The sequence below is a fragment of the Brachyhypopomus gauderio genome, unplaced genomic scaffold (genome assembly GCF_052324685.1).
Source record: "Brachyhypopomus gauderio isolate BG-103 unplaced genomic scaffold, BGAUD_0.2 sc290, whole genome shotgun sequence".
NCBI classification, from domain to species: Eukaryota; Metazoa; Chordata; class Actinopteri; order Gymnotiformes; family Hypopomidae; genus Brachyhypopomus; species Brachyhypopomus gauderio.
In genome coordinates, this window is record NW_027507111.1 from 86,067 (window position 1) to 113,566 (window position 27,500).

At 49.6% G+C, this 27,500-nt stretch overlaps 1 protein-coding gene across 1 annotated transcript in view; it reads right to left on the minus strand.

The window, feature by feature from the left end:
• Positions 1 to 27,500, minus strand: part of LOC143504537 (nuclear receptor corepressor 2-like) — a gene marked incomplete at its 5' end in the record, with an annotated part of 42,352 nt that overhangs the window by 9,933 nt on the left and 4,919 nt on the right. Inside the window, 19 exons of the mRNA XM_076995941.1 lie at positions 1,229 to 1,329; positions 3,148 to 3,309; positions 3,806 to 3,853; positions 4,665 to 4,893; positions 7,628 to 7,733; positions 8,460 to 8,865; positions 9,564 to 9,702; positions 10,122 to 10,264; positions 15,275 to 15,337; positions 15,926 to 16,083; positions 16,943 to 17,082; positions 18,966 to 19,064; positions 19,176 to 19,230; positions 20,028 to 20,206; positions 20,603 to 20,690; positions 20,923 to 21,095; positions 21,581 to 21,647; positions 24,932 to 24,984; positions 25,866 to 25,922. Of these exons, the coding sequence (XP_076852056.1) occupies positions 1,229 to 1,329; positions 3,148 to 3,309; positions 3,806 to 3,853; positions 4,665 to 4,893; positions 7,628 to 7,733; positions 8,460 to 8,865; positions 9,564 to 9,702; positions 10,122 to 10,264; positions 15,275 to 15,337; positions 15,926 to 16,083; positions 16,943 to 17,082; positions 18,966 to 19,064; positions 19,176 to 19,230; positions 20,028 to 20,206; positions 20,603 to 20,690; positions 20,923 to 21,095; positions 21,581 to 21,647; positions 24,932 to 24,984; positions 25,866 to 25,922 (2,466 nt within the window). The remainder of the gene's footprint in view (positions 1 to 1,228; positions 1,330 to 3,147; positions 3,310 to 3,805; positions 3,854 to 4,664; positions 4,894 to 7,627; positions 7,734 to 8,459; positions 8,866 to 9,563; positions 9,703 to 10,121; positions 10,265 to 15,274; positions 15,338 to 15,925; positions 16,084 to 16,942; positions 17,083 to 18,965; positions 19,065 to 19,175; positions 19,231 to 20,027; positions 20,207 to 20,602; positions 20,691 to 20,922; positions 21,096 to 21,580; positions 21,648 to 24,931; positions 24,985 to 25,865; positions 25,923 to 27,500) is intronic.

Genomic DNA, 27,500 nt, shown 5'->3' on the forward strand with positions numbered 1-27,500 from the left:
GGTGAGGGGGAGGTGAGGGGGAGTGAGGGAGTGGAGGTGAAGGTGAGGGGGAGGTGAAGGTGAGGGGGAGGTGAGGGGGAGGTGAAGGTGAGGGGGAGGTGAAGGTGAGGGGGAGGTGGAGGTGAGGGGGGAGGTGGAGGTGAGGGGGAGGTGGAGGTGAGGGGGAGGTGAGGGGGAGGTGGAGGTGAGGGGAGGTGAGGGGGAGGTGGAGGTGAAGGTGAGGGGGAGGTGAAGGTGAGGGGGAGGTGAAGGTGAGGGGGAGGTGGAGGTGAGGGGGAGGTGGAGGTGAGGGGGAGGTGGGAGGTGAGGGGGAGGTGAGGGGGAGGTGGAGGTGAGGTGAGGGGAGGTGGAGGTGAAGGTGAGGGGGGAGGTGAAGGTGAGGGGGAGGTGAAGGTGAGGGGGAGGTGGAGGTGAGGGGGAGGTGGAGGTGAGGGGGAGGGTGGAGGAGGGAGGTGGAGGTGAGGGGAGGTGGAGGTGAGGGGGAGGTGAAGGTGAGGGGGAGGTGAGGGGAGGTGAGGTGAAGGTGAGGGGGAGGTGAAGGTGAGGGGGAGGTGAAGGTGAGGGGGAGGTGGAGGTGAGGTGAAGGTGAGGTGAGGGGGAGGTGAAGGTGAGGGGGAGGTGAAGGTGAGGGGGGAGGTGAAGGTGGAGGGGAGGTGAAGGTGAGGTGAAGGTGAGGTGAAGGTGAGGTGAGGGGGAGGTGAAGGTGAGGGGGAGGTGAAGGTGAGGGGAGGTGAGGTGAGGGGAGGTGAGGGGGAGGTGAAGGTGAGGGGGAGGTGAGGGGAGGTGAAGGTGAGGGGGGTGAGGGGGTGAGGTGAGGGGGAGGTGAGGTGGGGGAGGTGAGGGAGGGGGAGGTGAGGTGAGGGGGAGGTGAAGGTGAGGGGAGGTGAAGGTGAGGGGAGGGGTGGTGGTGGAGGGGAGGTGGAGTGGTGGGAGGTGGAGGTGAGAGGGAGGGGGAGGTGAGGTGAGGGGGGAGGGGTGAGGGGAGGTGAGGTGAGGGGAGGTGAGGGGGAGGGTGAGGGGGAGGTGAAGGTGGTGGGGGTGAGGTGGGAGGTGAGGGTGAGGTGGGGGAGGTGGTGAGGTGAGGTGGGTGGGGGAGGGGGGTGGAGGGGGAGGTGGAGGTGGGAGGGGGTGGAGGTGAGGGGGAGGGGGTGGTGGGTGGAGGGGGAGGTGGAGGTGGAGGGGAGGTGGAGGTGAGGTCAGGTGGAGGTGGAGAGGAGGTGGGCTGTACCTGTGTGATGGAGCCTCCCGGTTTCGCAGAGGAGATGAGAGGAGGCGGGTCAGGGATGGGGAGGGGCCTAACGGCAGCCAACCGCTCCTGCTGTTGGAGAGCTACACACACGTACACATCACATCATAGGTGCATCAAATTAGACATTAACATAATTAAGCAGTACCAATCCCTTAAAAGAGAGAGAGAGAAAATTCACTAATGAAGAAGATATGAGTTAATTAGTAATGACTAATAATTAGTAAGTGAATTGGATGACTGGGGCAGTTAAAGCATCTCTTACAGGAGGGGTAGGGCAGTACGGGTAGGGCAGTTAAAAGCAGTAGGGTTTGCAACGGTATGAGATTTTCACGGTATGATAACCGTCTCAGAAAATACCGCGGTATCACGGTTATCACTGTATCACAGTTTGTTACATATATTATTAAAAATATACACTGACCCTTAAAGAAATTACAACAAAAGTTATTTTTTTTGTTCAATGAACTATTTATTGTAGAAACCTGGAACTGTTGTATACAAAATGTCTCCTTTAAAAAATAAGCTGTACACCTGTTTATATAAATACTGCAAAATTAGAGAAACCTAAATCATGGATTTCAGTACAATTATTTAAGTTTAAATTATTTAATATCTGATAAACTCAGCCGGGGTCACTGTCTGATCAACAACTGTTGTAAACGTCCGTTGTACTGCCAAGTTAGAATATAACCAGATACTGCAGAAAGAGAGGATTTATTTCTGACATGATTCTCACAATAGATATTTCTATATTAAGGCTTTCACACAGTTTGGTTTTAACATATGAAAAACAGGCACCTCAGAATTTGAAAATGAAATTATGTAAATTCATGGCGTCTTTAACATCCAGTGAAAGCAAGGACCTTAAAAAGCTAGGATTATACTTTCGCGAGTTACCATAGCGCGCAACTCCGCACACCTCGCGCGAATGGCAGAAGCATTCATACTTGCCGCGTCACATTCTTTGTAGTGTTGTCCGAAACGATATGTGGTAGTATAAAGAAACACCCCTCAAAAACAGGGGAAGGAACATTTACCTGACAAATTTTAATGTTGCATTGTGTTCCAGGTTTGAAAAGTGCTGGAATTTAGGCTAAAGTACTTGAAAATACTTGAAAGTGTAACTACTTCGTTTCACAACAAATATCTGTCTGACTGAACAGTTCTCTTGTATTACGTTAACAAATACGAGCCTCTTGTAATTCCAGGACGAAACATGAGAGAACGTGAAGACGTTAAGATTGGGCGTTTTGAAAATAAACAACCATTAAATGATGTGATGAAAAAGCGAATTATTTCGAATCATTTACATTTACGGCATTTAGCAGACGCTCTTATCCAGAGCGACTTACAAAGTGCTTTGCATCCGATCACAGAATTCATAGGAAATAGTACGGATCATTTAGAGTATATGTATAAATATTTAACTTAAGTTTAACGTTCTGGGAAATATTGAAATGGACATACAAGTGCTTGAATTCCACCTTGTAAAGGTTGGCTTGGCTTTTACCGGTAATAAGCAAACGCACACGGTATGATAACCGTGCATTTTAATACCGTGAAACCGGTTACCGCTGCAACCCTATAAAAAGCATTAGTGTCAGTCTGGTTCTGGAGGGCCATAGTTTTGTGGCAGCTCTGCTCTGGTTGAATCAGGTGTGTTCAAGCTGGTGACCAAACCACAGTGAACTCTGTTCATGCCACAGGGTCAGGTTCAACACTACAGCACTACTACATTAACTTACGAGTTACACCTGATTCAACTCATCAATTGCCAGGTTTAGCAGGCGTGTCCCAGCAGAACAATCTCTACACTTTGCTGTACTACGACCCTCCAGAACAGAATTCTCACAGGTGGTGCAGTGCCGTCTGGGTGGAGCAGTTGTGGCGTGTCTTACAGGAGGTGTAGTGTAGCAGCTGTTCGTGGCTTAGCTTAGCCGGATCTCTGGGAGACAGCTGGTACGCAGAAATCACAGGCCGGCCCATGCTCACAGCTCTGATATCATCCGGGCCTGGGGCCTTCTTAAAGTCCGCAAGAGGAGAGAACGCCTGGGACTTGTCTGCACGCACACACACACATACACACACACACACATGTGAGCACATTTTGCACATGACTGCCTGCAGGACACTGAGTTTTAGGTTGTCTCCGTTTGAGCGGGTGGGGGGGTGTAATATCCACGGGCAGCAGGAGAGGCACTCAACAGTGTCAACAGGCACCTGCGTCTCACACTCCTACACCTGCACACCTCGCCTGCACAAGAGGACTGGTCACATGACCTCACCACAGCAAACAGCAGGATCCAGAACGGCTAATCCACACATCAGGGAGCACAAACGGATCAAATTCAGCCAGTTTAAAAAAAAAAAAAAAGAAAGAACAATACCCCTCCAACAAACAAACAAACAAAACAAAACCACAAACCAAAACACTGGCAGGGAAACACACATTCAGACCTCCGGTTTGACATTTCTGACTACATGAGAAGTGTGTATGATTGTGTGTGTGTGTGTGTGTGTGTGTGTGTGTGTGTGTGTGTGTATATGTGAACCTACGTAATCCATGCAGCAGAGTGTGTAGCCATCTTTCCTTCCCCTCCAGTTCTGCAGGGACAGACAGACTACATCTGAGCACAAGGCCACATCACCACCACAGTCCAATGCTTAACACACACACGTATGTGGACACTCAACACCCTGTCTCGACACCAATGGCACTGGCTTGATTGTTTCCGTTAACCCCACAACCTACACACTAAATAAGTAAATCAGTAAATACGGACGCAGAATGAGGTGCACGAGCTGTCTCCGGGTTTCTATGCGAGGCCATTTCTCACAGTTTAAAGAGAAAGGTGCCAAACCCTCTAGATGACCATGTCACTTCATACAGGTTCACACCTGATGCTTCAAATAGGGGTTTTTTGCTCCCTCTCACCTCAGCAAATCAGTCTCAACGCAAGCGCTGTCAGAGAACTGAAGACCTAATTTATGGAAGAAGCTCTGAAGTGGAGATCGCACACAGCAGACAGTGGAGACAATAGTGAGTAGAGACAGGAGAGAGTAGATACAACACTGAGTAGAGACAGCAGAGAGTAGAGACCTGTGTCCTGCTCTGGAGAGCTTTGGTTTCAGTTCACACTCACAAAAGGGCCGTTTCCCCACACACACGTGCATGTGCGTACCCACGGCCACACGCACCTCTACTTCTCCAAAGACCCTGATACAACAAGCGTCAGCGGACGTTAATGAAGTACACGGAAGCCAAGAGCGTTGGGGGGGAAAGGAGGGTGTGTGAGAGCCTAGCGCTGTGAGGAGAGGGTACAGCGCACCTGTAGACCAACACTCAACAAACACAGAGAGGAGGAGGAGGAGGAGAGGAGAAAAGCCAGGAAAGGGTTTACAGAGGGCGGCGTACCCTCTCTCTCTCGCTCGGAGGGGGCGGGGCTTCTGGCCCTGTCACGGGGGCTGCCCGCTTCAACGCCAGGGTAATGCTGCGATTTGATTGGCTGTGGAGGTGGCTGCTTGGTCTCTTGGGAGGACTCGTGAGCCATGGTGATCTGCTGCTGGTAGAGAGCCAGAGCATGTGGCATCGTCTGCTGCTGGCGAACCAGCCCGCCGAGCCCTGCTGTGGAAACATCCGGCATCTAGAGAGAGAGAGAGAGAGAGAGAGAGAGAGAGAGAGAGAGAGAGAGAGAGAGAGATGAAGACAGTGTGGGGATGTGAGACCCACAGCTCCTATAGTTTTGGCTGGGGATGTATTAATTCATCCCCACTCAGAATCTCGATCCGCAGATTCTAGCCAACTATAGACCCATTTCTAATCTCCCATTTATCTCTAAAATTTTAGAAAAAGCAGTTTCCAATCAGTTAAACCACTATCTCCAATCAAATAGTATCCATGAAAAGTCCCAATCAGGATTTAGACCAAACCACAGCACTGAAACAGCTTTACTCAGGGTAGTGAATGATCTAATATCGGCCGATAATGGGCTCGTCTCGTTCCTTATACTGTTAGATCTTAGTGCAGCTTTTGATACTGTAGACCACAACATTTTGCTGGATAGACTAGAAAACACGGTAGGTATTAAAGGAGTCGCACTCTCCTGGTTTAGATCATATTTAACTGACCGCTTCCAATGTGTAAGTGTTAATAATAAAACCTCTAAATCTGTGCAGGTTAAATATGGTGTCCCACAAGGGACAGTCCTAGGACCACTTCTATTCACACTGTACATGTTACCCTTAGGCGAGATTATGCATAAGCATGACATCAGTTTCCATTCCTACGCAGACGACACTCAGCTATATTTATCGGCAAAACCCGATGATTTAGGCGCAAACAGTAAGATTGAGAAATGTGTAGAAGAGATAAAACATTAGATGGCGTGTAACTCTCTAGCACTAAATCCCAATAAAACAGAATTAATAATAGTTGGGTCTAGGGCTGCGAGAGACAAGATACATAATGTAGCATTGAATCTACATTCTTTTACTATAACCCCCAGCGCAGAGGTAAAGAACTTGGGCGTCACAATAGACCCAGATCTCTTGTTCGATACACATATTAATAATATAACTAGGGTAGCGTTCTTTCACTTGCACAACATTGCCAAAATTAGAAACATATTAAATATTAGTGATGCAGAAAAACTAATCCATGCATTCATATCCTCTCGTTTAGATTATTGCAACAGTCTCCTAGCTGGATGTTCTGGTAAATCGATAAACAAACTCCAGCTGGTTCAGAACGCAGCAGCACGAGTTTTAACAAAAACTAAAAAGTTTGATCACATTAGTCCCGTACTATCGTTATTACACTGGCTGCCAATTAGATTCCGTATTGACTATAAAATACTTTTATTAACATATAGAATGCTGCATGGCTTAGCTCCAGACTATCTTAGTGAACTTATTGAACAATATAACCCAGCGCGTTCACATCGCTCGCAGGACGCAGGGTTATTAACTGTTCCTAGGATCAAAAAGATCACAGCAGGTGGAAGAGCCTTTTCTTTTAAAGCTCCACAATTGTGGAATAATCTTCCTGCCTCTATTCGGGACTCAGACACAGTCTCAATGTTTAAAACTCGATTAAAGACTCATCTGTTTAGTTTGGCCTTTGATTAATCTGTTACATATTTACTACATCTCGTATCTTTTCTCCGAGGTTCACCTGGAGAGTAACATTGCAGTCGGAGCCTACAATACCAGCATCGCTGCTCCGACACGGAATGAAAGCCTGGCGTTCATCAACAGACATTTACAGTGACAATATCAAAACCCAGAACTTTCATTTTTACCTTTACTTAGTCTGATTGTGTGATTTGTGTGTGACTTGTGTATTTGTCTGTATTTTGTGTAATTTGTGTGTTAACGGGCCGCCCAATGGAGGATGGGTTCCCTTTTGAGTCTTGGTTCTCCCGAGGTTTCTTCCTAATCCCCACCACCATAGGGAGTTTTTCCTCGCCACTGTCGCCTTTGGCTTGCTCATTAGGGATCTGGACCCATAGTATTGTTAACCTTTTAAATCCTGTAAAGCGCTTTGTGACAACATGTGACATTTTGTCACCACAAAAATTTCAAATGACGGAAATCCGTTGTGGTGACGGAGAACTTTAACCCATGCACTAGGTGAACCTTTTTTTTTTCTCGCAGACGCGTCGGTACGCCGGAATTCCGGCGTGGCGCCTGAAAACTATCAGGCCTGCAAACATTTACACATTTAGCGTTCATCTTTATGTTAAGATACTGGAAATCCTGATTTCCTGAGATGTTTTCTACACCTCTGTAGCCCTGGCAGAGCTGGAGAGAGTTATCTGGAGAGGCTGGACGTGCACAGGACAGAACCTCCTGCTACTGGAACACTAATGCCAGCACAGCCCTGCACAGAGAGGAGTGCTCCCTCTACAGCTCTGTTCACCACTCTCTCTTTCTCTCCCTCTGCTGTGAAACAGCATCTTCTTCTGGGAGTAGAGATGGAAAAGAACAACTGTGCACTGATGTCTGAAAGATTAACATCAGCCTTATTATCCATGGCAACGGAGGTAGGTTGGTGCATCTAATCCAGGCCTGAGGCGTGTGGCTAGGGCCAAGCTGGGGGGGCGGGGCTAGGGGCCAACCTATGAGCAGAGACAGCACACACGGCCACGTGACAGTGCCTGAAACACCAAGGCACCCTTGCAACACCTCAGCAGACACACAGACCCTTTAGACCCTTTCAGCCTACACCGGCTACGGGGCTCTGATGTCATTTACTGCATCCGTGCGTTTTAAGAGATGGCTGACTATAACGAAGCAGATGGAAAGAGTGTGTAATAACAGACAGTGTGTGTGTGTGTGTGTGTGTGTGTGTGTGTGTGCGTGCACGCCCATGCTCACTATGGGAGGTATGGCAGCTGCTCTCTGTTTGAGCTGTTTGAGGTCGAGTGGTTTCTGCAGTCCGGTGGAGATCACTCCATCATGGGCATAGTTCAGCAGAGTGGGCCTGAGAGAGACAAAGGCAAGAGAAGGGAGTGAGGCACACACACACACACACACACACACATACACACACACACACACACACACACAGGCACACACACACAGGCACACACACACAGGCACACACACACAGGCACACACACACAGGCACACACACACAGGCACACACACACAGGCACACACGCACGCACCGTCATGAAAACCTACAAACCCTAGTTGTTAATACTTCAATCACTTTTCTTTTCCCACTCTCACCTCACTTCTCAATTCATCTTGTCTGCAATGTTAAGTTGACATAATTGAGACATTTTAAACAGTTCTTGTCGTATCATGATTCTGTGGCAACACTGGAGCTAAATATGGTCACACCGATGGAGAACTCCACAGTGAGGGGAAGTCATGCCTTATTATGGTCACAGCCCAACTCCTATAAACATGGTCTTAACATCCCTAACGCCTCCAACACACACACACACACACGTCTTTCTCATTGTTTTATTTGGCTGGTGCTCTGAGTTATGTTTCCTCTGGTGCTGCCAACATATACCGTGTGTGCTATCATGGAAAGAAAAAAGAACTCCACAGCACTCAAACACACACACACACACACACACACACACACACACACACACACACACACACACACACACACAACAAAGGTTCAGACAAACCCAGCGTCCCAGCCTCCCCCCCGGTTGCCCCCGACGCCCGTGCGAAGCCCCGCCCACACCTGTGCTTCTCGGCCGGGTCGGTCTCCTCCGCCTCGTCGGCGCTGCAGGTGGCGCTGGAGTCGCTGTCCTGCGCTCCGCCCTTCCCCCCGTGCTCCTTCTTCCTCACCTCCCTCTTCCCCTCCTCTGCCTCCAGGCCGGGGGGCTTCTTCACCTCCGCCTGCGTGTCCTGCGGGGCCTCCACCCTCTCCACCTTCACCACGTCCTGCTCCCCGTCCCCGGGGGGCTTCTCCCCCTGCGCCTGGCCCGGCCCTGCCGGGTCCTTCTCCGAGGAGGAGGAGGAAGAGGAGGAAGAGGAGGATGCGTTGGGGCCAGCCTTGGAGCGGCAGGAGGTCTCCTCCTTGACCTTTACCTCCGGAGGGCGTGGAGAGGGCAGGCTCTCCGTGTCCGAGCTGTTGTTGGGCACTCCTGGAGAAAGGTGAAAGGTTACGGTTGAGGTACCACACGGCACTTTACATGAGTCCAGTTAACCAGAAGACCAGACCACATTTATTTATTCTCTTACTTCACATTTCCAGGGGCCCAGAAGAGCCGTATACGTATTATACATGATGTAATAGTTCTCCCTCCAGAACGAACCCCCTCCTCTGCACCCACGCCTGACAGTGGTGAAGCCCATCTAGCCACAGCCAAGCCCGGCTCAAAGCCCCGGACCCTCAGTGCCACTCTGGGCTGCTTCACCCTGGGCGGAGTGAGTGTGCGGGTGCGGGTGAGGCCGGTGGTGGCGTGCAGGGTCACAGGACTCTACGTCTACCTGAAGTCCTCCAACTCTTCTTGCATAAATAAATATAATGATGTCTAAATGCTGCCAATTATGTTACTAGTAGATTCAGACTGCAGGCAGAGAGAAAATGGCAGTATGGGTATATGCCAGTGTGTACCCTCCACATCCGTGTGTGTGTGTGTGTGTATGACTGTACCTTCCACATCCGTGTGTGTGTGTGTGTGTGTATATGACTGTACCCTCCACGTCCGTGTGTGTGTGTGTGTGTGTGTGTGTGTATATGACTGTACCCTCCACGTCCGTGTGTGTGTGTGTGTGTGTGTGTGTGTATATGACTGTACCCTCCACGTCCGTGTGTGTGTGTGTGTGTAAGACAGTGTACCCTCTCCATCCTCCTGTGCCTCTTCTTCATTGCCGCTGACCCCTGACCCCTCCATCTCCTCCTCATCAGCAGCAGAGGGAGCGCTGGTCTCCTCGTTCTGTACAGTCTTACCCTTACGCCGGGCCTTCCGCTCCTGCTCCTACACACACACACACACACACACACACACACACGATTAAAGACAACAGTCTTGCCCTTACGCCGGGCCTTACGCTCCTGCTCCCACACACACTAGTGATTAAAGACAAACACGCTTAACGGCTACAAACTACACATATTCCCATAAATACACAAGCAAGGGCCTGTGAGGCAGTAAATACCATCTTTGCAGAATGAGCTCTTAAGCATTTAAATGAGAAATCAGAACTGAACAAATAATGACAGGTTTGTATTTCAGTGAGAAGATCATACACACCTAGGGGAAATCAGAGGAATCACACACCTAGGGGAAATCGGTTTCCATCGCCTGCTTTGACAGACTTAAGGCCACACACACACACACACACACACACACACACACACACACACACACACACACACACACAATAACCCACTGACCGATCTCATTTTATGCTGCTGGAGGATCTCGTCGAGTTTCTGTCTCTTCTTGTAGTTGAAGTAAAAGTTCTTGCACTGGGAAACCGTTTTGGAGCCCACCAACTTGGCGATGGACGACCAGTTGCGGCCATACTGGAGGAGTCCTACACACACGCGCGCACACACACGCACGCACACACAGCAGAGGAGGAAACGGTTCAAACGTGGGAACGAATGCTGGTGTGGGCTCAGAGCTCCAACCACAGACCTGTGTGCCTCCCTGCTGCTCAGCTGGATTCATCATTGGGAAGCTCAGACTTGGGCGCCTCTACAGCACTGATGCATTTTACATGAAGACTAGAAATCTCATCATACCCATCACATTCCCCCACCCTCTATCTCTCTACAAAAGATTAAGAGAAAACTGAAAACGTTCTCTCTATCTACCTATGGACTAGTTAACCTCTCTTAGCTAAGTTTAACCAGCAACCGAGAGAGAGAGAGAGAGAGAGAGAGAGAGAGAGAGAGAGAGAGAGAGAGAGAGAGAGAGAGAGAGAGAGAGAGAGAGAAATAAATAGCACAGGGCTTAGTCTCTAGAAAGACGCTCATGCGTGCGCGCGCACACACACACACACACACACACTTTCTCCTTTTGGTGTTGGTCACGCTGCCTTCTTTTATTTCCTTTCTCACAAGCGCACACACACACACACACACACACACACACACACACAACAGACATGCATGCACACACGCAAACACACACACTCCTGGTCTGAGAAACCACCACAGGAAGTAGCGACGGCAAAGTCAATTGTGCGTAGATACCTCAGCAGTGGACGTGTGTGCATATAATCAGAGCTGCTAGGCTCAGACAATCTCTTTAGCGCAAACATCTAGACAGCGGTCAGCTCCTTCCTGCTCTCTCCCTCTGGTCCGACCCAAACGGACCCAGTAACAGCGGGGAGCCTCAGCCAGCGGGCATCCTCCAGGCGTCTAGTGAAGGAGCAGACGAGCGGCTCACCTCTCCAGACCGAGCAGCTACTGGAAATCTCGGCTTTAAGATGACGAAACCGTGCCGGACACCACAGGCCCGTGGCCTTCGCTTCTGGCCACGCCTCCAAAGCCCAGCTCCTCCAATCACGGGGGCGGTAATGCGCTTCTGTCCAACCAGATTCAGAGGCCCTCATGCGTGTGGGCAAGGTGGAGCTCCAATAGGAGTCATGGGTGTAATCCAGTGAGATGTGACGGTGGTCTGCTCCTCTCCTTCACTCCAGTCAGCCTCTCCCTTCACCCTCGTCTTCATCGTCCGCCCACAACATCTCCATGGAAATGCACAGAGCCACCGCACCGACAGTCAACGCTCACATACGCGCCAGGAAAAACACAACAGAGAGAGAGAGAGAGAGAGAGGGAAGGGGGAGGGAGAGAGACCAAGAAAACGAGGGAGTGCAGCTCCACCCCCTTCTCCCTCCTCCTCCTTTATTCTAGAAACAGCACTGGTCTTCTCTCTCCCTCCCTCTCCGTAGTGGCTGGACTTCCACAGTCTTGTGGAGCTGGGAGGAGGTCCCTTCTTGTTCCCCTCCCTCCCATTCTAGTGTCCGCCCATTCAGACCAGACCTCTGTACTCACACACACACTCACACACACACACACACACACACACACACACTCACACTCACACTCACACTCACACTCACACTCACACTCACACTCACACTCACACTCACACACTCACACACTCACACACTCACACACTCACACACTCACACACTCACACACTCACACACTCACACACTCACACACTCACACACTCACACACACACTCACACACTCACACACTCACACACTCACACACTCACACACTCACACACTCACACACTCACACACTCACACACTCACACACTCACACACTCACACCATGAGAGATCTGAGGGGGTTTCACATTGTGCCCGAGTGGTTTGCTCTTCTTCCTCAATGTGACCTTTCCTCAGTCAACAGAGAGAGAGAGAGACGGGCAGGCAGGCAGACAGAAAGGAAGAGAGGGTGAATATGATACTCTACATACTGGCCCCCCCCCCCCCACACACACACACACACACACACACACACACACACACACACACACACACACACACTCTTGCCCCTATGCCAGGACTGATACACTGCAGTCCTTTAAAACTCAGCCAAGAATCTTCAGTACATACACACCCGCTACTTGTGTTGAGTGTGTGTGGGAGCAAAGGCAGTGAGGTGGTGTGTGTGTAGCTGCTAGTTTTGTCCTCCCTTCTCTCTCACACACACACACACACTACTACTACGTCTCCCTCCTCACACACACACACACACACACACACACACACACACACACACACACACACACACACACACACACACACACACACACACACACACACACACACACACACACACACACACACACACACACACACACACACACACACAGCAGGTATAAAAGGCTCTAGAGACTCTGGTCTCTATAAACTAGAGTCTATAAAGGGTGTGTAGTGACTGTGTAGAGTGCACGCACAGTATTCTAACCAGGGCTCTAAATCCCTTAAATTCACTGAAAGACAACATGCAGAAGTGCACACACACACACACACACACTTCCCCTAGGACTGTTTTAGCTCTGCACCGGTTGGATGCAGCCAGGCCAATAAGAACTGCTGAATTGTACAGTTATGGTGTGTATGGGGTTTTACTGAGCTGCCAGCTTTAATGCAGCTTTGCACCGCAGTAACTGTGACGAGAGATGAAGAAGCACCAGCACGTTGACTTAGCCCAGTTACACCGTCACCCTGCCCATTAACCTGAACCCTCAACACGTTGACTTAGCCCAGTTACACCGTCACCCAGCCCATTAACCTGAACCCTCAACACGTTGACTTAGCCCAGTTACACCGTCACCCTGCCCATTAACCTGAACCCTCAACACGTTGACTTAGCCCAGTTACACCGTCACCCAGCCCATTAACCTGAACCCTCAACACGTTGACTTAGCCCAGTTACACCGTCACCCAGCCCATTAACCTGAACCCTCAACACGTTGACTTAGCCCAGTTACACCGTCACCCAGCCCATTAACCTGAACCCTCAACACGTTGACTTAGCCCAGTTACACCGTCACCCAGCCCATTAACCTGAACCCTCAACACGTTGACTTAGCCCAGTTACACCGTCACCCAGCCCATTAACCTGAACCCTCAACACGTTGACTTAGCCCAGTTACACCGTCACCCAGCCCATTAACCTGAACCCTCAACACGTTGACTTAGCCCAGTTACACCGTCACCCAGCCCATTAACCTGAACCCTCAACACGTTGACTTAGCCCAGTTACACCGTCACCCAGCCCATTAACCTGAACCCTCAACACGTTGACTTAGCCCAGTTACACCGTCACCCAGCCCATTAACCTGAACCCTCAACACGTTGACTTAGCCCAGTTACACCGTCACCCAGCCCATTAACCTGAACCCTCAACACGTTGACTTAGCCCAGTTACACCGTCACCCAGCCCATTAACCTGAACCCTCAACACGTTGACTTAGCCCAGTTACACCGTCACCCAGCCCATTAACCTGAACCCTCAACACGTTGACTTAGCCCAGTTACACCGTCACCCAGCCCATTAACCTGAACCCTCAACACGTTGACTTAGCCCAGTTACACCGTCACCCAGCCCATTAACCTGAACCCTCAACACGTTGACTTAGCCCAGTTACACCGTCACCCAGCCCATTAACCTGAACCCTCAACACGTTGACTTAGCCCAGTTACACCGTCACCCAGCCCATTAACCTGAACCCTCAACACGTTGACTTAGCCCAGTTACACCGTCACCCAGCCCATTAACCTGAACCCTCAACACGTTGACTTAGCCCAGTTACACCGTCACCCAGCCCATTAACCTGAACCCTCAACACGTTGACTTAGCCCAGTTACACCGTCACCCAGCCCATTAACCTGAACCCTCAACACGTTGACTTAGCCCAGTTACACCGTCACCCAGCCCATTAATCTGAACCCTCAACACGGCCACAACCTGTGGTGACACCATCTCGCACCCAGCAGAGCTCAACAGGACCGATCCAACCAGAGAGACCAGGTCATAACCTCCAGTCTCACCACCAGGGCCCAACGCCTCTCTGGCCGTTCAGGACCCATTTCAGTGCGATCAGCCCTGATATGCAACGTCTGTGTTGTGGGAAGACACTCTCTTCGTGTGTGTGTGTGTGTGTGTGTGTGTGTGTGTGTGTGTGTGTGTGTGTGTGTGTGTGTGTGTGTGTGTGTGTGTGTGTGTGTGTGTTCTGAAGCCAGTCAACAGAGTCAGGCTTCTCTACAGCAGATGGCAACTAAGTGCATCTTAATACCAATGTGCTGTAACCATCTTTAAAGCTGATGGGGCAGTTGAGAAGCTATCAACATTGCAGGGCCCCGCCCACATCCTCCAGGGCCCCGCCCACATCCTTCCTGGGAGGAAGCACCTGTCAGGACTGACGTGATGTAATTTGTTGGACTGAAGAACTCAATGAAAACCACAATAGGAATATGAAAATGTTGGTGAGCGAATCACTACGCCTAGTAAATACAGTCTTGAGATCTCACCACGAATGCTAAAAGAAAAACAAACCCACCCACACACCAAGACACAGGAGTGTGTTGGGATGTGCACAAACAGTGTGGGGGCAGGGTGACCTGTTTAAAGAGCTGCTTAAACTCTTTAAAGCAGATTTGTGTTTTTATTTTAACCTCAGGGGTTTGTGTTTGCTGCATGGTGTGAATGGAGTTGATCAAACGCACCCACAGACCACTCCAACAGCTGAGATTAGTCAGAGTGCTTACACCACACACGCACGCACGCATATCCATTGGTTAGCAGGGTCATTTGCATATTTGATGTGAGTACGGCATAGGTCAACACAATGATGATGATTAACTCCACCTCCTACAGGCACGCTGGGCTGTAACTGTTTGAGCTGCTACGCTGGGTGTGTAATAAAGGTAATCAGAGAGAACTACTCAGTTTAATTCAGTGACACTCCTAAAGTGATACAGAACACACACACACACACACACACACACACACACACACACACACACACACACACACACACACACACACACACACACACACACACACACACACACCTTTCTTGGCTGTCTCCATTTCTTCTTCGGTCCAGCGAGAACTTTCGTTCATCTCCAGATTTGCTAGAGAGAGAAAGAGAGAGAGAGAGTGAATGTGTGTAAGAGTGTGTGTGTGTGTGTGACCCCCATAGTACCTGTAGTCGACCTAACTGAGCAAACAAACAAACAAAACCCCACAGTTGCATTGCTGATATCTGAGAAGTGAATAACTGAGCATTGTACTTTATCAGTCAAAAGTAAACTTAAAAATGTACAGCATAAAAAAAAAAAACAAGCGAACAGGGTTCCATTTAATATTGGGATAAAAGCAACTGCTCCTGCTGCAGTCAGAGGCTGGGAGCAGCGCCCTCTGCCTGTGGTGCTGGAACCCTGCAATGCAGCAGACGTTAAGAGGCAGGTTTGTTCTGTGCTGGTGGAGTGACACAGCAGGAGTTGTGTGTGTGTTCTTGTTGGGTGGCGTGAAAAGCTGCCCAGCGACTTCCTGTTTGGGCCCTGACACGACATCACCCTGCACCGGCCCGTATGACACCAGCACGGCACCGGCTGACGGGGGCAGAAAGGCTGAGCTGTGAGGGGCTGGGACCGCACTTGTGTTGTCTGCAGCTCTGTGCGCCTGTGAAAGCGTGTGTGTGTGTGTGTGTGTGCGCTGACCCAGTTCGCCGCTGAGCGGAGGGGAGCTGCTCTCCTCCTGTTCATTGGCCATGGAGCGGGTGATCCTCCCTTTGCGGTGACCTCGGCTGTTGGCTGTGCGACGACCTTTGACCACCGGAGGCTCCTTCTCTTCCCCATCCTCTCCAGACGTGTCGTCTCTGCACAACAGGTAAGAACGTGTTTAATGTCCACATCATCTTCTGCGCGCACACACACACACACACACACACACACACACACACACACACACACACACACACACACACACACACACACACACACACACAGTAGAGAGCCAACAGCTGTGTCTAACCGTTCACAGCTCCACTGGCGTGTGCATGTTTGCTGCATCAGAGCAGGCGATGTGGAGAACAACTCCACCCAGAAGGGTGGGGAAGTGATTCTGCTGTTAGCTAATACATCAGTGCCATTGGTCATCAGCTGACCATTCAATGCACCTGCCTGCTGCATGTTAATGTGAGCAGACCATTAGGCCTCACACACACACACACCCACACACACACCCACACACACACCCACACACACACCCACACCTATATGTAGGTAAACATGTTGTAACACATCCGCCCAGGCCAGTGATGTGCTGTAACTGTACAGAGCAGATGTGCTGATTTAAGTGTTTATGGCGCGTCCTCTCCTGTGGCTGATTATATAGATCACACCTGTGAACACACTGCACACACTGAGGCGTGGCCGTGGGGGCGGGGCTGGTTGTGTCTGATAACACACTGCACACACTGAGGCGTGGCCGTGGGGGCGGGGCTGGTTGTGTCTGATAACACACTTCACACACTGAGGCGTGGCCGTGGGGGCGGGGCTGGTTGTGTCTGATAACACACTGCACACACTGAGGCGTGGCCGTGGGGGCGGGGCTGGTTGTGTATAGGAGTTGAATGCTTTTCCCCACATAACTGTGCCCATTACACACACAGGCAGACAGACACTGAGACAGACGGGTGGGGGTGGTGGTGGTGGTGGGGTGGGTGTTTGGCTCACTTCATGACGTCCTCCTTGTCGTCTCCATCGGGTTTGTCCTCGTCTCTCTCTCCCTCCTTCTCCTCCTTCTCCTCCTGACTGCTGCGGTTCACCTGCTGGTGCTGGTGCTGGTGCTGCTGCTGGTGTTGGTGCTGGTTGTTCTGCAGGTGAAGGAGTAACGGGTCACCAGCACGTTCAGGACCTCGCTACAAGATCCTGCTTGAGCTGCCTGATTCAGACAGGCATCCTGCACTGCTCCACAACGCACGTGCGTCCGGGTCAGACTCAGACCGGCGGGCGTGTGCCGTACCATCCACTGGTCCACACACACACACACACACACACACACACACACACACACACACACACACACACCCGCTTTGACCCTCGCACACGCTCAGACCAGAAGGAGGAAGTGGGCCGAGTGTCGGTGCCACTCTCACTTCTTCATCTGTGGCTTTTCCTCTCGGCGCCTCTGAGTCATGACCCGGTGCAGACAAGCCCCAGCACCGAGGAGCCCGCTACACAGGGACAGAGGGGCACCGAGGAGCCCGCTACACAGGGACAGAGGGGCACGAGGAGCCCGCTACACAGGGACAGAGGGGCACCGAGGAGCCCGCTACACAGGGACAGAGGGGCACAGAGGAGCCCGCTACACAGGGACAGAGGGGCACCGAGGAGCCCGCTACACAGGGACAGAGGGGCACCGAGGAGCCCGCTACACAGGGACAAAGGGGCACCGAGGAGCCCCGGCGAAGGGGCAACTATCTCCCTCTCTGCCCTCATTCTGCCCCCGAGGTTTCAGCTCAACTACAGCAGAGGGGGGCAGTTGAATTTTGAATTTACTCACAACCGCAGTTTTATTAAACAGACACTTGAAGTAAAACAGACGGATTTCGCGCCTGGTTAATGATGCGCTCAACCATACAGGAAGAAAAAAAAAAGCCTTCAGCCTTCTGGCCCTGTACATTTTGAACACATGTCTAAAAAACTTTCTACTGCCACAGTCATTATAGAGGTGATTGCAAGTTCAATGAGCAACGACCCATCTATTACAGTACTTACACACACACACACACATAATAACGCAGCTAGCTACATATATATCTTACAGCTAACTTATAGTGAAAGCAAACCAGAACAAACAACTGCAGATTTAAGGTTATGGTTAACTTAGCTAGCAGTGAGCCATTAAAGTTAACAGTATCTGAAGGAAACAGCGTGGTCTTGATTTACTCAAATTAGTAATCAGCTAAAATAACGCAGCCTAGGGTTAAGGGTATGTGTGAACAGGGCACGTGTGGTCCCCGGAGAGCCACAAGGCAAACCACCACCGTATGAACATACAAACATCACCGTGTGGAACCCTATAGGTCAGGGGGCAGGAACCTTTTTGGCTGAGAAAGCCATGAAAGCCGCGTGTTTAAAAATATACTTCCGTGAGAGTCATACAATATTTTTTTAGCACTGAATACAACTAAATGTGTGAATTTTTGTGTGTGAACAATTGTTGAGTACAAGTCTGATTTTTCTTTCCTGCTGTTCCACACTGGACATTTTGATGCAAATGTGCAAGTGTCGCTTTATGTTTGATCGTTTCATTGATGAGATTTTCTCCATTGCATTTTCTCTTCACAAATTTCAAATCCCTCTGTCCGCTCATACACAGTAGTCCTCATTGTATTTTACAGTGACATTTTACTTTAAAATGTCAGCGGAATTATTCATTACTTATCGTGTTAGGAAACATCGTGTCACTCAGTTAAGATTTATCCGAGAGGCAGATGCTGTCATCTGAAGAGCCACATCTAGGTTACTGGCCCCTAGTATAGGTGCTTGAAGGTCGTTTTAAATATCCAGATATCACAATGTGAAACCTTATAGGTGCTTGAAGGTTGATTTAAATATCCAGTCCAGCTAATTGGGTAAGAGAAGAACTCCTCCCCCAAACAGCACTCTGCCATTAGAGCGCTCATTTACATTGGCCAGTATCTATCTAACAGGAGAAGGGCATGCTGGGAAAGGTTGTGGGCGTGGTCAGTACCTGGCTGCGGCCTCTGCGCCTGTAGTTTCTGCGCACAATGTTCTTGTAGTTCTCATTCTTCTTCGTCAGGTAGTAGAAAAGCACACACTCAGCTACAGTCTGAAAACACACACACACACACACACGTATGTTAGCTTCCCCTCATTTCCAGAATTCAGGAGACTCCGTTCACACAGGCTGGGCTGATAATCAAAGGCTTGGCGTACATACCTTTCTCTCCAGAAAAGAGGCAATCAGGCCAAAGTTCTTTGGGTGCTGGATAAATCTGAATGAGGAGAGAGAGAGAGACAGATAATATAGCAGAGTAAAAATAACTATTTAGAACTGTGAACACAGCAGGACACAGCAGGACCGGTCTGCTGGAAGAGAGATCATGTGATCCTTGTATGACAGAGTTGCACTTTCACGCCTTTAGTGTACATAACAATAAAATAAAACCCTTCATAACATTTAAAAAATAAACATTTTAAATAGAACCCCAAAATGCACTAATATGATCTAACATTAAAAAATGAAACATTACAAATCTCTCGGAGCAGGGCACACATCAAGCCGTGCTGTAAAATATGTTGCAACATGTCACTGCATGAGGACGGTCAGTGGCAAACCTCCCATCTCATTCCTACTTCCTACATCTGAATCTCACACACACACGCACACACACACGTCTGCATACTGCAGCCTCTGTCAGTACACTGTGGCACAGTGCACCACACTGTGTGAAAAACTGAACTGTCAGCTTATTGTGACCCTTACACAGATATCATGTTTTGTCTCTACGAGCTGGTGTGTGTGTGTGTGTGTGTGTGTGTGTGTGTGTGTGTGTGTGTGTGTGTGTGTGTATGTGTGTGTGTGCCATCTGCCTCGACTTCCCTACCAAAACCCAGTATAATGACACTCATATTTAAAGCAATCACAAAATACACTGATGCTCACAAAACATTAAAACACAAACAAATTCAGCAGTGATGTAGCAAAGCGCTGTGTCCGCGACACACACACACACACACACACACACACACACACACACACACACACACACACACACACACACACACTCACTTCTCACGGAAGGTGTCCTTCTCCTGGTCACTCCACATGTTCATGACTTGTCTGTCTTTGTAGATCTTCATGGGGTCGTCCATCAGGCCGTTCATATTAATGAACTTTATTCTCTGCTGTTCCGCATCAAACAGCATGGGTGGGATCACTGCCAACTGACGCATCTGTTTCTCTGAGTTCTAGGGAGAGAGAGAGAGAAACAGAGAGAGAGAGAGAGAGAGAGAGAGAGAGAGAGATAGAATATGTGGGAAATAAAATGAAAGATAGAAAGCCATTCAAGAATGCAAAAGGAAAAAACAACAAAAAGAAAAGTCAGAGTGTCTGTCTGAGATGTTGTGGAGTGAGAGTGAGAGAGAGAGAGTGTGTGAGGGAGAGAGTGTGTGTGTGTGTTCGCGCATGTACGCACAAACATGCTGTTCATCAACCACAAAACCTCCCCAACTGTGAGACAAGACAGTGGTGTGACATGTAAAAACAAATGTGTGCCTGTCTAGACCATGCAGCAAAACCACACACACACACACACACACAGAGGAAGAGGAACTAAGAGGGTAGTAGTGTGTGTGTGTTCTCACCTCTTGCTCTGAAATGCCATCTATGATTTCAGAGACCTCATGTTCACTCCGGGCTGCTGACGCCAGGTTACCTCGCTGGCCTACCCTGCTGCACGCACACACACACACACACACACACACACACACACACACACACACACACACACACACACACACACACACACACACACTTACTTAACACAAACAAACACTCAGCACACACACACCTAACTTCTAATTAGACAGCACACACACCTGCGAGCATACGTCTAACAAGAGCACCAAATGACACAGTATTTCAGGTTGGAGAACTACACTACCCAGAGTGCCCCGCGGCTTACTTCTGCATGCGTTCCTGCAGTTCCCTCTGCTTGCGGATCTCTGGGAACTGTTTCTCGTAGTACTCTCGGACCTTGCTCTCCTTGGCCCTGCGCCGAGGGTTGTTCTCGATACGCTCCACCTTCTTCTCCCAGGCCTCCATCAGCTGGTCATACCGCTGACAAAACCTCTGCTCCTGGGGACGGACACACACACACACATTCATTCATCAGCGTGCTCTGATCAGTCCAAAATCCCTTACTCCATACTCCTCTATACTAGTTATAGAGTATGAAGTTTCTCAATACATCTACCACGAGGCCTTACTGTTAATCAAAACTATTTATAGCTAAGCAACCGCAATCTGAACCTTGTGTTCTGTCTCTCTGTACCTCACACACACACACACACACACACACACACACACACACACCCACACCGGTCTCAGTAAACAGTAGTGTCCCTCTGTCTGGTGCAGCTGTGTGTTCAGCTGGACCGTAGGAACTCCGTCACGCCAGTCAACACTCTGCACACCAAACACTACACACACTCCTCTGAACCCGCACAGTCTCTCACTGTGGAGTGGTATTCTTCTTGCCCTCCACACACTGAGCGGGGAGTGAGAAGCGCGAGTGTGTGTGTGTGTGTGTGTGTGTGTGTGTGTGTGTGTGTGTGTGTTACCCATTGCTTGCGAGCGTGGTTTCGTCTCTTGAAGTACAGGATAAGCTTCTTCCTCATCGCTTGGTTTCTAGGGTTGTAGAAGCACAATTCAGTCCCATCTCGATGCCTATCTCACACTCACACACACACACACCAGTGGTGTTGCCACGTAGACCTTGCATCATGGCGTTTGTTTTTAATGAGGCGTGTGTTAGCGCGCACACACACACACACACACACACACTCCTTTGGGTGCTTCGACAGCAACCTCCACCCAGCGGAGAGGAGATGGAGACGGTCCCCAGCAGACTTCAAAACAAAGATGTTCTGCATTCGTATAACATGTTTGTGACTCTCATAAGCTGCTTTCATTTCACATTACAGTTTTCCCAAAATGATGAAAGTAACTGAAAGAAAATATTAAGGAGAAACAAACACTTTCGGTCCGATCTGCACATTAACATGCATCTAACTGAGCCCAAACTGTCTCCAAACCAGAGCAGTGGAAGAAACCGGTTCAAACAGCCCGGCGTTTACCGCAGGTCAGCGCTGCCCCCTACATATAATGTGAATGAACTTAGTATACACATAGTGTTATTAGTAATCATTAAAAAAGACCCTAACAGCATATGGAAGGTGCTCTCTCTCTCTGTGTGTCTGTGTGTGTGTGTGTGTGTGTGTGTGTGTGTAATTCCTAAGAAGATCCTCTTCCCTCACTTCACAGGCCTCACTAGGGCTGAACGATTAATTGCATTTGCGATAATCTCGCGATATTTTAAAACGCGATTCTCTAATCGCACAGGCTGCGATTTAAACTGGTCACGTGACTTGGAAGCGAGCCGAGCCGAGGACGAACGGAGCAAACTCGAGCAGGAGGCAGGGAGGTGGAGAAAGTGAAGTTAACACAGCGCACTTTAACTTGTTGCACAATGTCTTCAGGCTCGACAGAAACCGACACAACTGAAAGTCTAATACCAAAGAGGGGCAGCATATCAGTTGTGTGAAATTACTTTGGCTTTTAAAAAGATGCTGCTCAACGTTAGGTACCCTGTAAAACGTGCCTTGCTACTGTTGCTATGACGCGAGGAAACACTACAAACCTTCAGCATTTAAAAAAACACCACAAAGCCTCGTATGATATTTGTAAGGCTAAAATGCCAGACCAGTGCTGCGTCTTCAAATACGCCAAAGTGTTTCTCTGCGCTTATACAGCTTTAGTATGCGGTGAGCAGCGAAATACCGTAAAATCACGCATATAGGCGCAATAAGATTTAAAGCACGGATGAATCGCAAAAGCGCGGATAGCAGCAGACAGGGTTCACTGACCGAAGTGTAACTCCTTATGGATATAATTGGAAGCGGCACGCTGAAATAACTCGGGCAGTAACGGAGTTCATAGCGAAAGACATGATGTCCGTTAATATAGTGAACAAGCCCGGCTTCATGGCTTTGTTAAACACACTGGATATGCGCTACCAAATGCCCTCACGCACACATTTTAGCCAAGTTGCTATACCTGCAGGGTTGCCAACTCTCACGCATTGAGCGTCTTAGACTAAAAAGTTACTAGTTCGCTCTGGCGCCAACCACAGACGATCGATCACGATATAATAATAATACTTAAATTTAGTCCATTTTACTCCCCCCTTAACAACAAATTACGTTCGCCACCCACTCCAGGTTTAAGTCTCACTCCAAGCGATCTTGAAAAGTTGGCAACCCTGTATCTGAGCTGTATAAAAAAATGCAGAAACAGAGTTTCCTGAAAACAGTGGGAAAATATCGCGATTTTAAATTGCAATCGCAATTTATAGATAAAAAATTGCAATTAGATTATTTTACAAAATCGTTCAGCCCTAGGCCACACCATCTCAATCAGCCCCCTCACTTACTGATACTGTTATCAAGAATGCGTGCGCACACACACACACACACACACACACACACACACACACACACACACGGTTGAGCAATTACTAGAATCTGGCAATTAGGGAGGGGTACAGGGGGGGTGGGGGTGGGAGAGAGATATTAAAGAGTGAGATACATTATGCAGCAGATGGCAGCAACATTAGCCGCTGTGTGAGAGGCCCCATTATGGAGAACTGGGCTCCCACCGCCTCACTCACTCACACACACTTCAGACCCACAGCAGTCTACTGTACTTCACGTCACACGTGCCACAGCCATTAGGACTGCTGGAGAATTAGGGTCACTCACAGCCCACATTCACTACTACAGGAAGAAGGTCATCAGAACTTGAATGGTCCAATAAGTCTTGCTAAGAATGCCTACAACATCTACAATGCAATGCATTTGTTTATTTTGCACGTGTCTAAGAGAAAACAGAGGATGGGAGGAGACTGGAATAGAGGAGAGGAGAGGAGAGAGGAGAGGAGGGAAGAGAAGGAGATGGGAGAGGAGAGAGAGGAGAGGAGGGAAGAGAAGGAGATGGGAGAGGAGAGAAGAGAGGAGGGAAGAGAAGGAGATGGGAGAGGAGGGAGGAGAGGAGGGAAGAGAAGGAGATGGGAGAGGAGAGAAGAGAAGGAGATGGGAGAGGAGAGAAGAGAAGGAGATGGGAGAGGAGGGAAGAGAAGGAGATGGGAGAGGAGAGAGGAGAAGGAGATGGGAGAGGAGATGGGAGAGGAGGGAAGAGAAGGAGATGGGAGAGGAGAGAGGAGATGGGAGAGGAGAGAGGAGAAGGAGATGGGAGAGGAGAGGAGGGAAGAGAAGGAGATGGGAGAGGAGAGAGGAGGTTTCCCACCAGAGAGCAGTGCTCAGGTTAATAAAAGACTTTGAGAACAGTTGACAATTGTATCTGATCAAAGCACTGAACTGTTGACACACACACACACACACACACACACACACACACACACACACACACACCCTGCTGCCTAATCACTGTGAGAAAGTTAGATCAGACTGCAGGAGGAGCTGAGAAAGACATAAAAGATTGATAAAAATAAAGACAGATCTATCCATCAATATTAATGTCCAATTAGAAGACAGCTCTCTTGTGTGGGTCTTCACCCGTGCCGAAAATGTTAACTGTTCATCAGAAACTGAAGGAGCACACACACGCACACACACACACCTTTCCAACACCGTCAGAGAATAAGGCCTAATCAAATACGCTGCAACTTAAGAAAACCCATAAATGAATGAATCAATTCCTTCCAAACCACAGCAATGCTGTGACTCCCGTTTGACCTGGATCCATGAAGCCAGGAGGAACTCCAACGCTCAACGCTTCAGTGGAGGAAACCACACACGGTGGTGCAGGTACCCGTCTACACACAGGACACGGAGAGAGAGAGAGAGAGAGAGGAGCGGAAGAGAGGAGGAGCGGAGGAACGGAGGAATACTCACATTTTGATGTTCTCATGGTACTGCTTGGTATCAGAGGGCTGGTTATACAGCGGCTGCAACGGAGTGAGAGAGTGTGAGGGAGGGAGAGAGGGAAAGACGGAGAGAAGGAGATACGGAGGGAGGGAGAGAGCAAGAAAGATGGAATGTTGAGGGGGGAGTTAGGGAGAGAGAGAGAGAGAGAGAGAGAGAGATGAAAGAGGTAGAATTCAGTTTCAGAGTGACGCTGCCCCCCCCACAACTGTCTCACCCTTCTACGCTTCCTCTCCATTTTCCCTCCCAAGTCAGTTTAAGAGACTTGGCACAACAGCACACAGAGCAAACGCCTGCAGGCTCATCTCAACACCACAACTGCACGCCAACACTGGAAACTCCACACCAGTCATTCCCAAACACCCGGGCACACTGCAGCGTTGAACCCGAGAGGACCGGACCCGGCTTCTTATGAGGAGTTAAGCTGGAAACCAAGTGTAATGTTCTAACCTCGGGACATCGGGCTGTAAGGAGAAACCAGCGGACTTTCAGAGAAAATCCCCCGACAGTATCCTCAGCTCACCTTCGGGTGAGGAGTCGGCTGGGGATGACTGTAGTCTACTGTTCTCAACGGCAGTATCATACCCAGCATGATTCTGATGAATCATCATGGCAGGGGGAGGGGCCAAATGGAAGGAGGGGTCATATAGGGGCGGGACTTATGGGGGAGGGGCCACGTGCAACTCACCTGGCAGTTATGGGGCGTTGTTACATGGTGTAATGCTATACCGTGGCCTCAGAGTTTAATTACTGTAAGCAAGAGCTTACTATGTGCAAGGATAAGCGCGAGAGAGTGAGACGGTTTGGAACACTTTAGGTGTGAGAGCAGGAGTGAGTCTACTACCAGGGGTTAGAGGAGGTCGAGGAGTGAGCTAGGGAGGTGAGAACAGGGATACACACTCACCAGCTCCACACGGGGTCCCAGGCCCTCCAGAATACGGTGAGCCTCCTCTGCCTTTTTCTGTTCAGGAAACACACACACACACACACACACACAGTTAACAAACTGCACGAGAACTGGAGCATTAACAGGTGCCATCAGCAGCAGATACTAACTCAGCTGTGAGCAGTGTCCCCCTGCCCCTCACCTCTCCCCCTCTTCCCCCTCTCCTCCTCTCCCCCCTCTCCTCCTCTCCCCCTCCTCTCCCTCCCACAGGTCCCACTCCTTCACACCTGCCACTTCTATAAACACCTGCTCTCAAAACTGTTGCCAAAGTTCATCAGATGTGTGTCTCATCTTCCCACCATCACTGATGAGATGAAAGGTTCCCCTCCAGATCACCACTGCTGGCATAAAACCACATTTCCCACAAACCTCAAATCAGCGTGTGTGTGTGTGTGTGTGTGTGTGTGTGTGTATCTATAAAAAAAATGTAACACAGAAAATGACCTCTACTTAAACCAACATAAGCGGAGCCAATCCTAGAGTCCAAGCTTCTAATGACCTGAGAGAGGTCACTTCTAGAGCTGTTGTCCAGTAATTCTAGATAAAGGACGGTTTATGTAATCCTGGTCAAATTCAGAGGGCATTTATGTGGAGGCAGAAAGTCAGGGGGAAATAATGTAAATCAGACCCACGTTGCTTACAACTTCCTCCACTAGAGGGGGCACAAAAATCAAGCATGAGACCAGCACTGTGTACACCCCACTGTACTGGTCTCCCTTTAACTCACACACACCCCACTGTACTGGTCTCCCTTTAACTCACACACACCCCACTGTACTGGTCTCCCTTTAACTCACACACACCCCACTGTACTGGTCTCCCTTTAACTCACACACACCCCACTGTACTGCTCTCCCTTTAACTCACACACACCCCCCACTGTACTGCTCTCCCTTTAACTCACACACACCCCCCACTGTACTGCTCTCCCTTTAACTCACACACACCCCACTGTACTGGTCTCCCTTTAACTCACACACCCCCCACTGTACTGCTCTCCCTTTAACTCACACACACCCCCCACTGTACTGCTCTCCCTTTAACTCACACACACCCCACTGTACTGGTCTCCCTTTAACTCACACACACCCCACTGTACTGGTCTCCCTTTAACTCACACACACCCCACTGTACTGGTCTCCCTTTAACTCACACACACCCCACTGTACTGGTCTCCCTTTAACTCACACACCCCCCCACTGTACTGGTCTCCCTTTAACTCACACACCCCCCCACTGCACTGGTCTCCCTTTAACTCACACACCCCCCCACTGCACTGGTCTCCCTTTAACTCACACACCCCCCCACTGTACTGGTCTCCCTTTAACTCACACACAGCCCACTGTACTGCTCTCCCTTTAACTCACACACACCCCCCACTGTACTGCTCTCCCTTTAACTCACACACACCCCACTGTACTGGTCTCCCTTTAACTCACACACCCCCCACTGTACTGCTCTCCCTTTAACTCACACACACCCCCCACTGTACTGCTCTCCCTTTAACTCACACACACCCCACTGTACTGGTCTCCCTTTAACTCACACACACCCCACTGTACTGGTCTCCCTTTAACTCACACACACCCCACT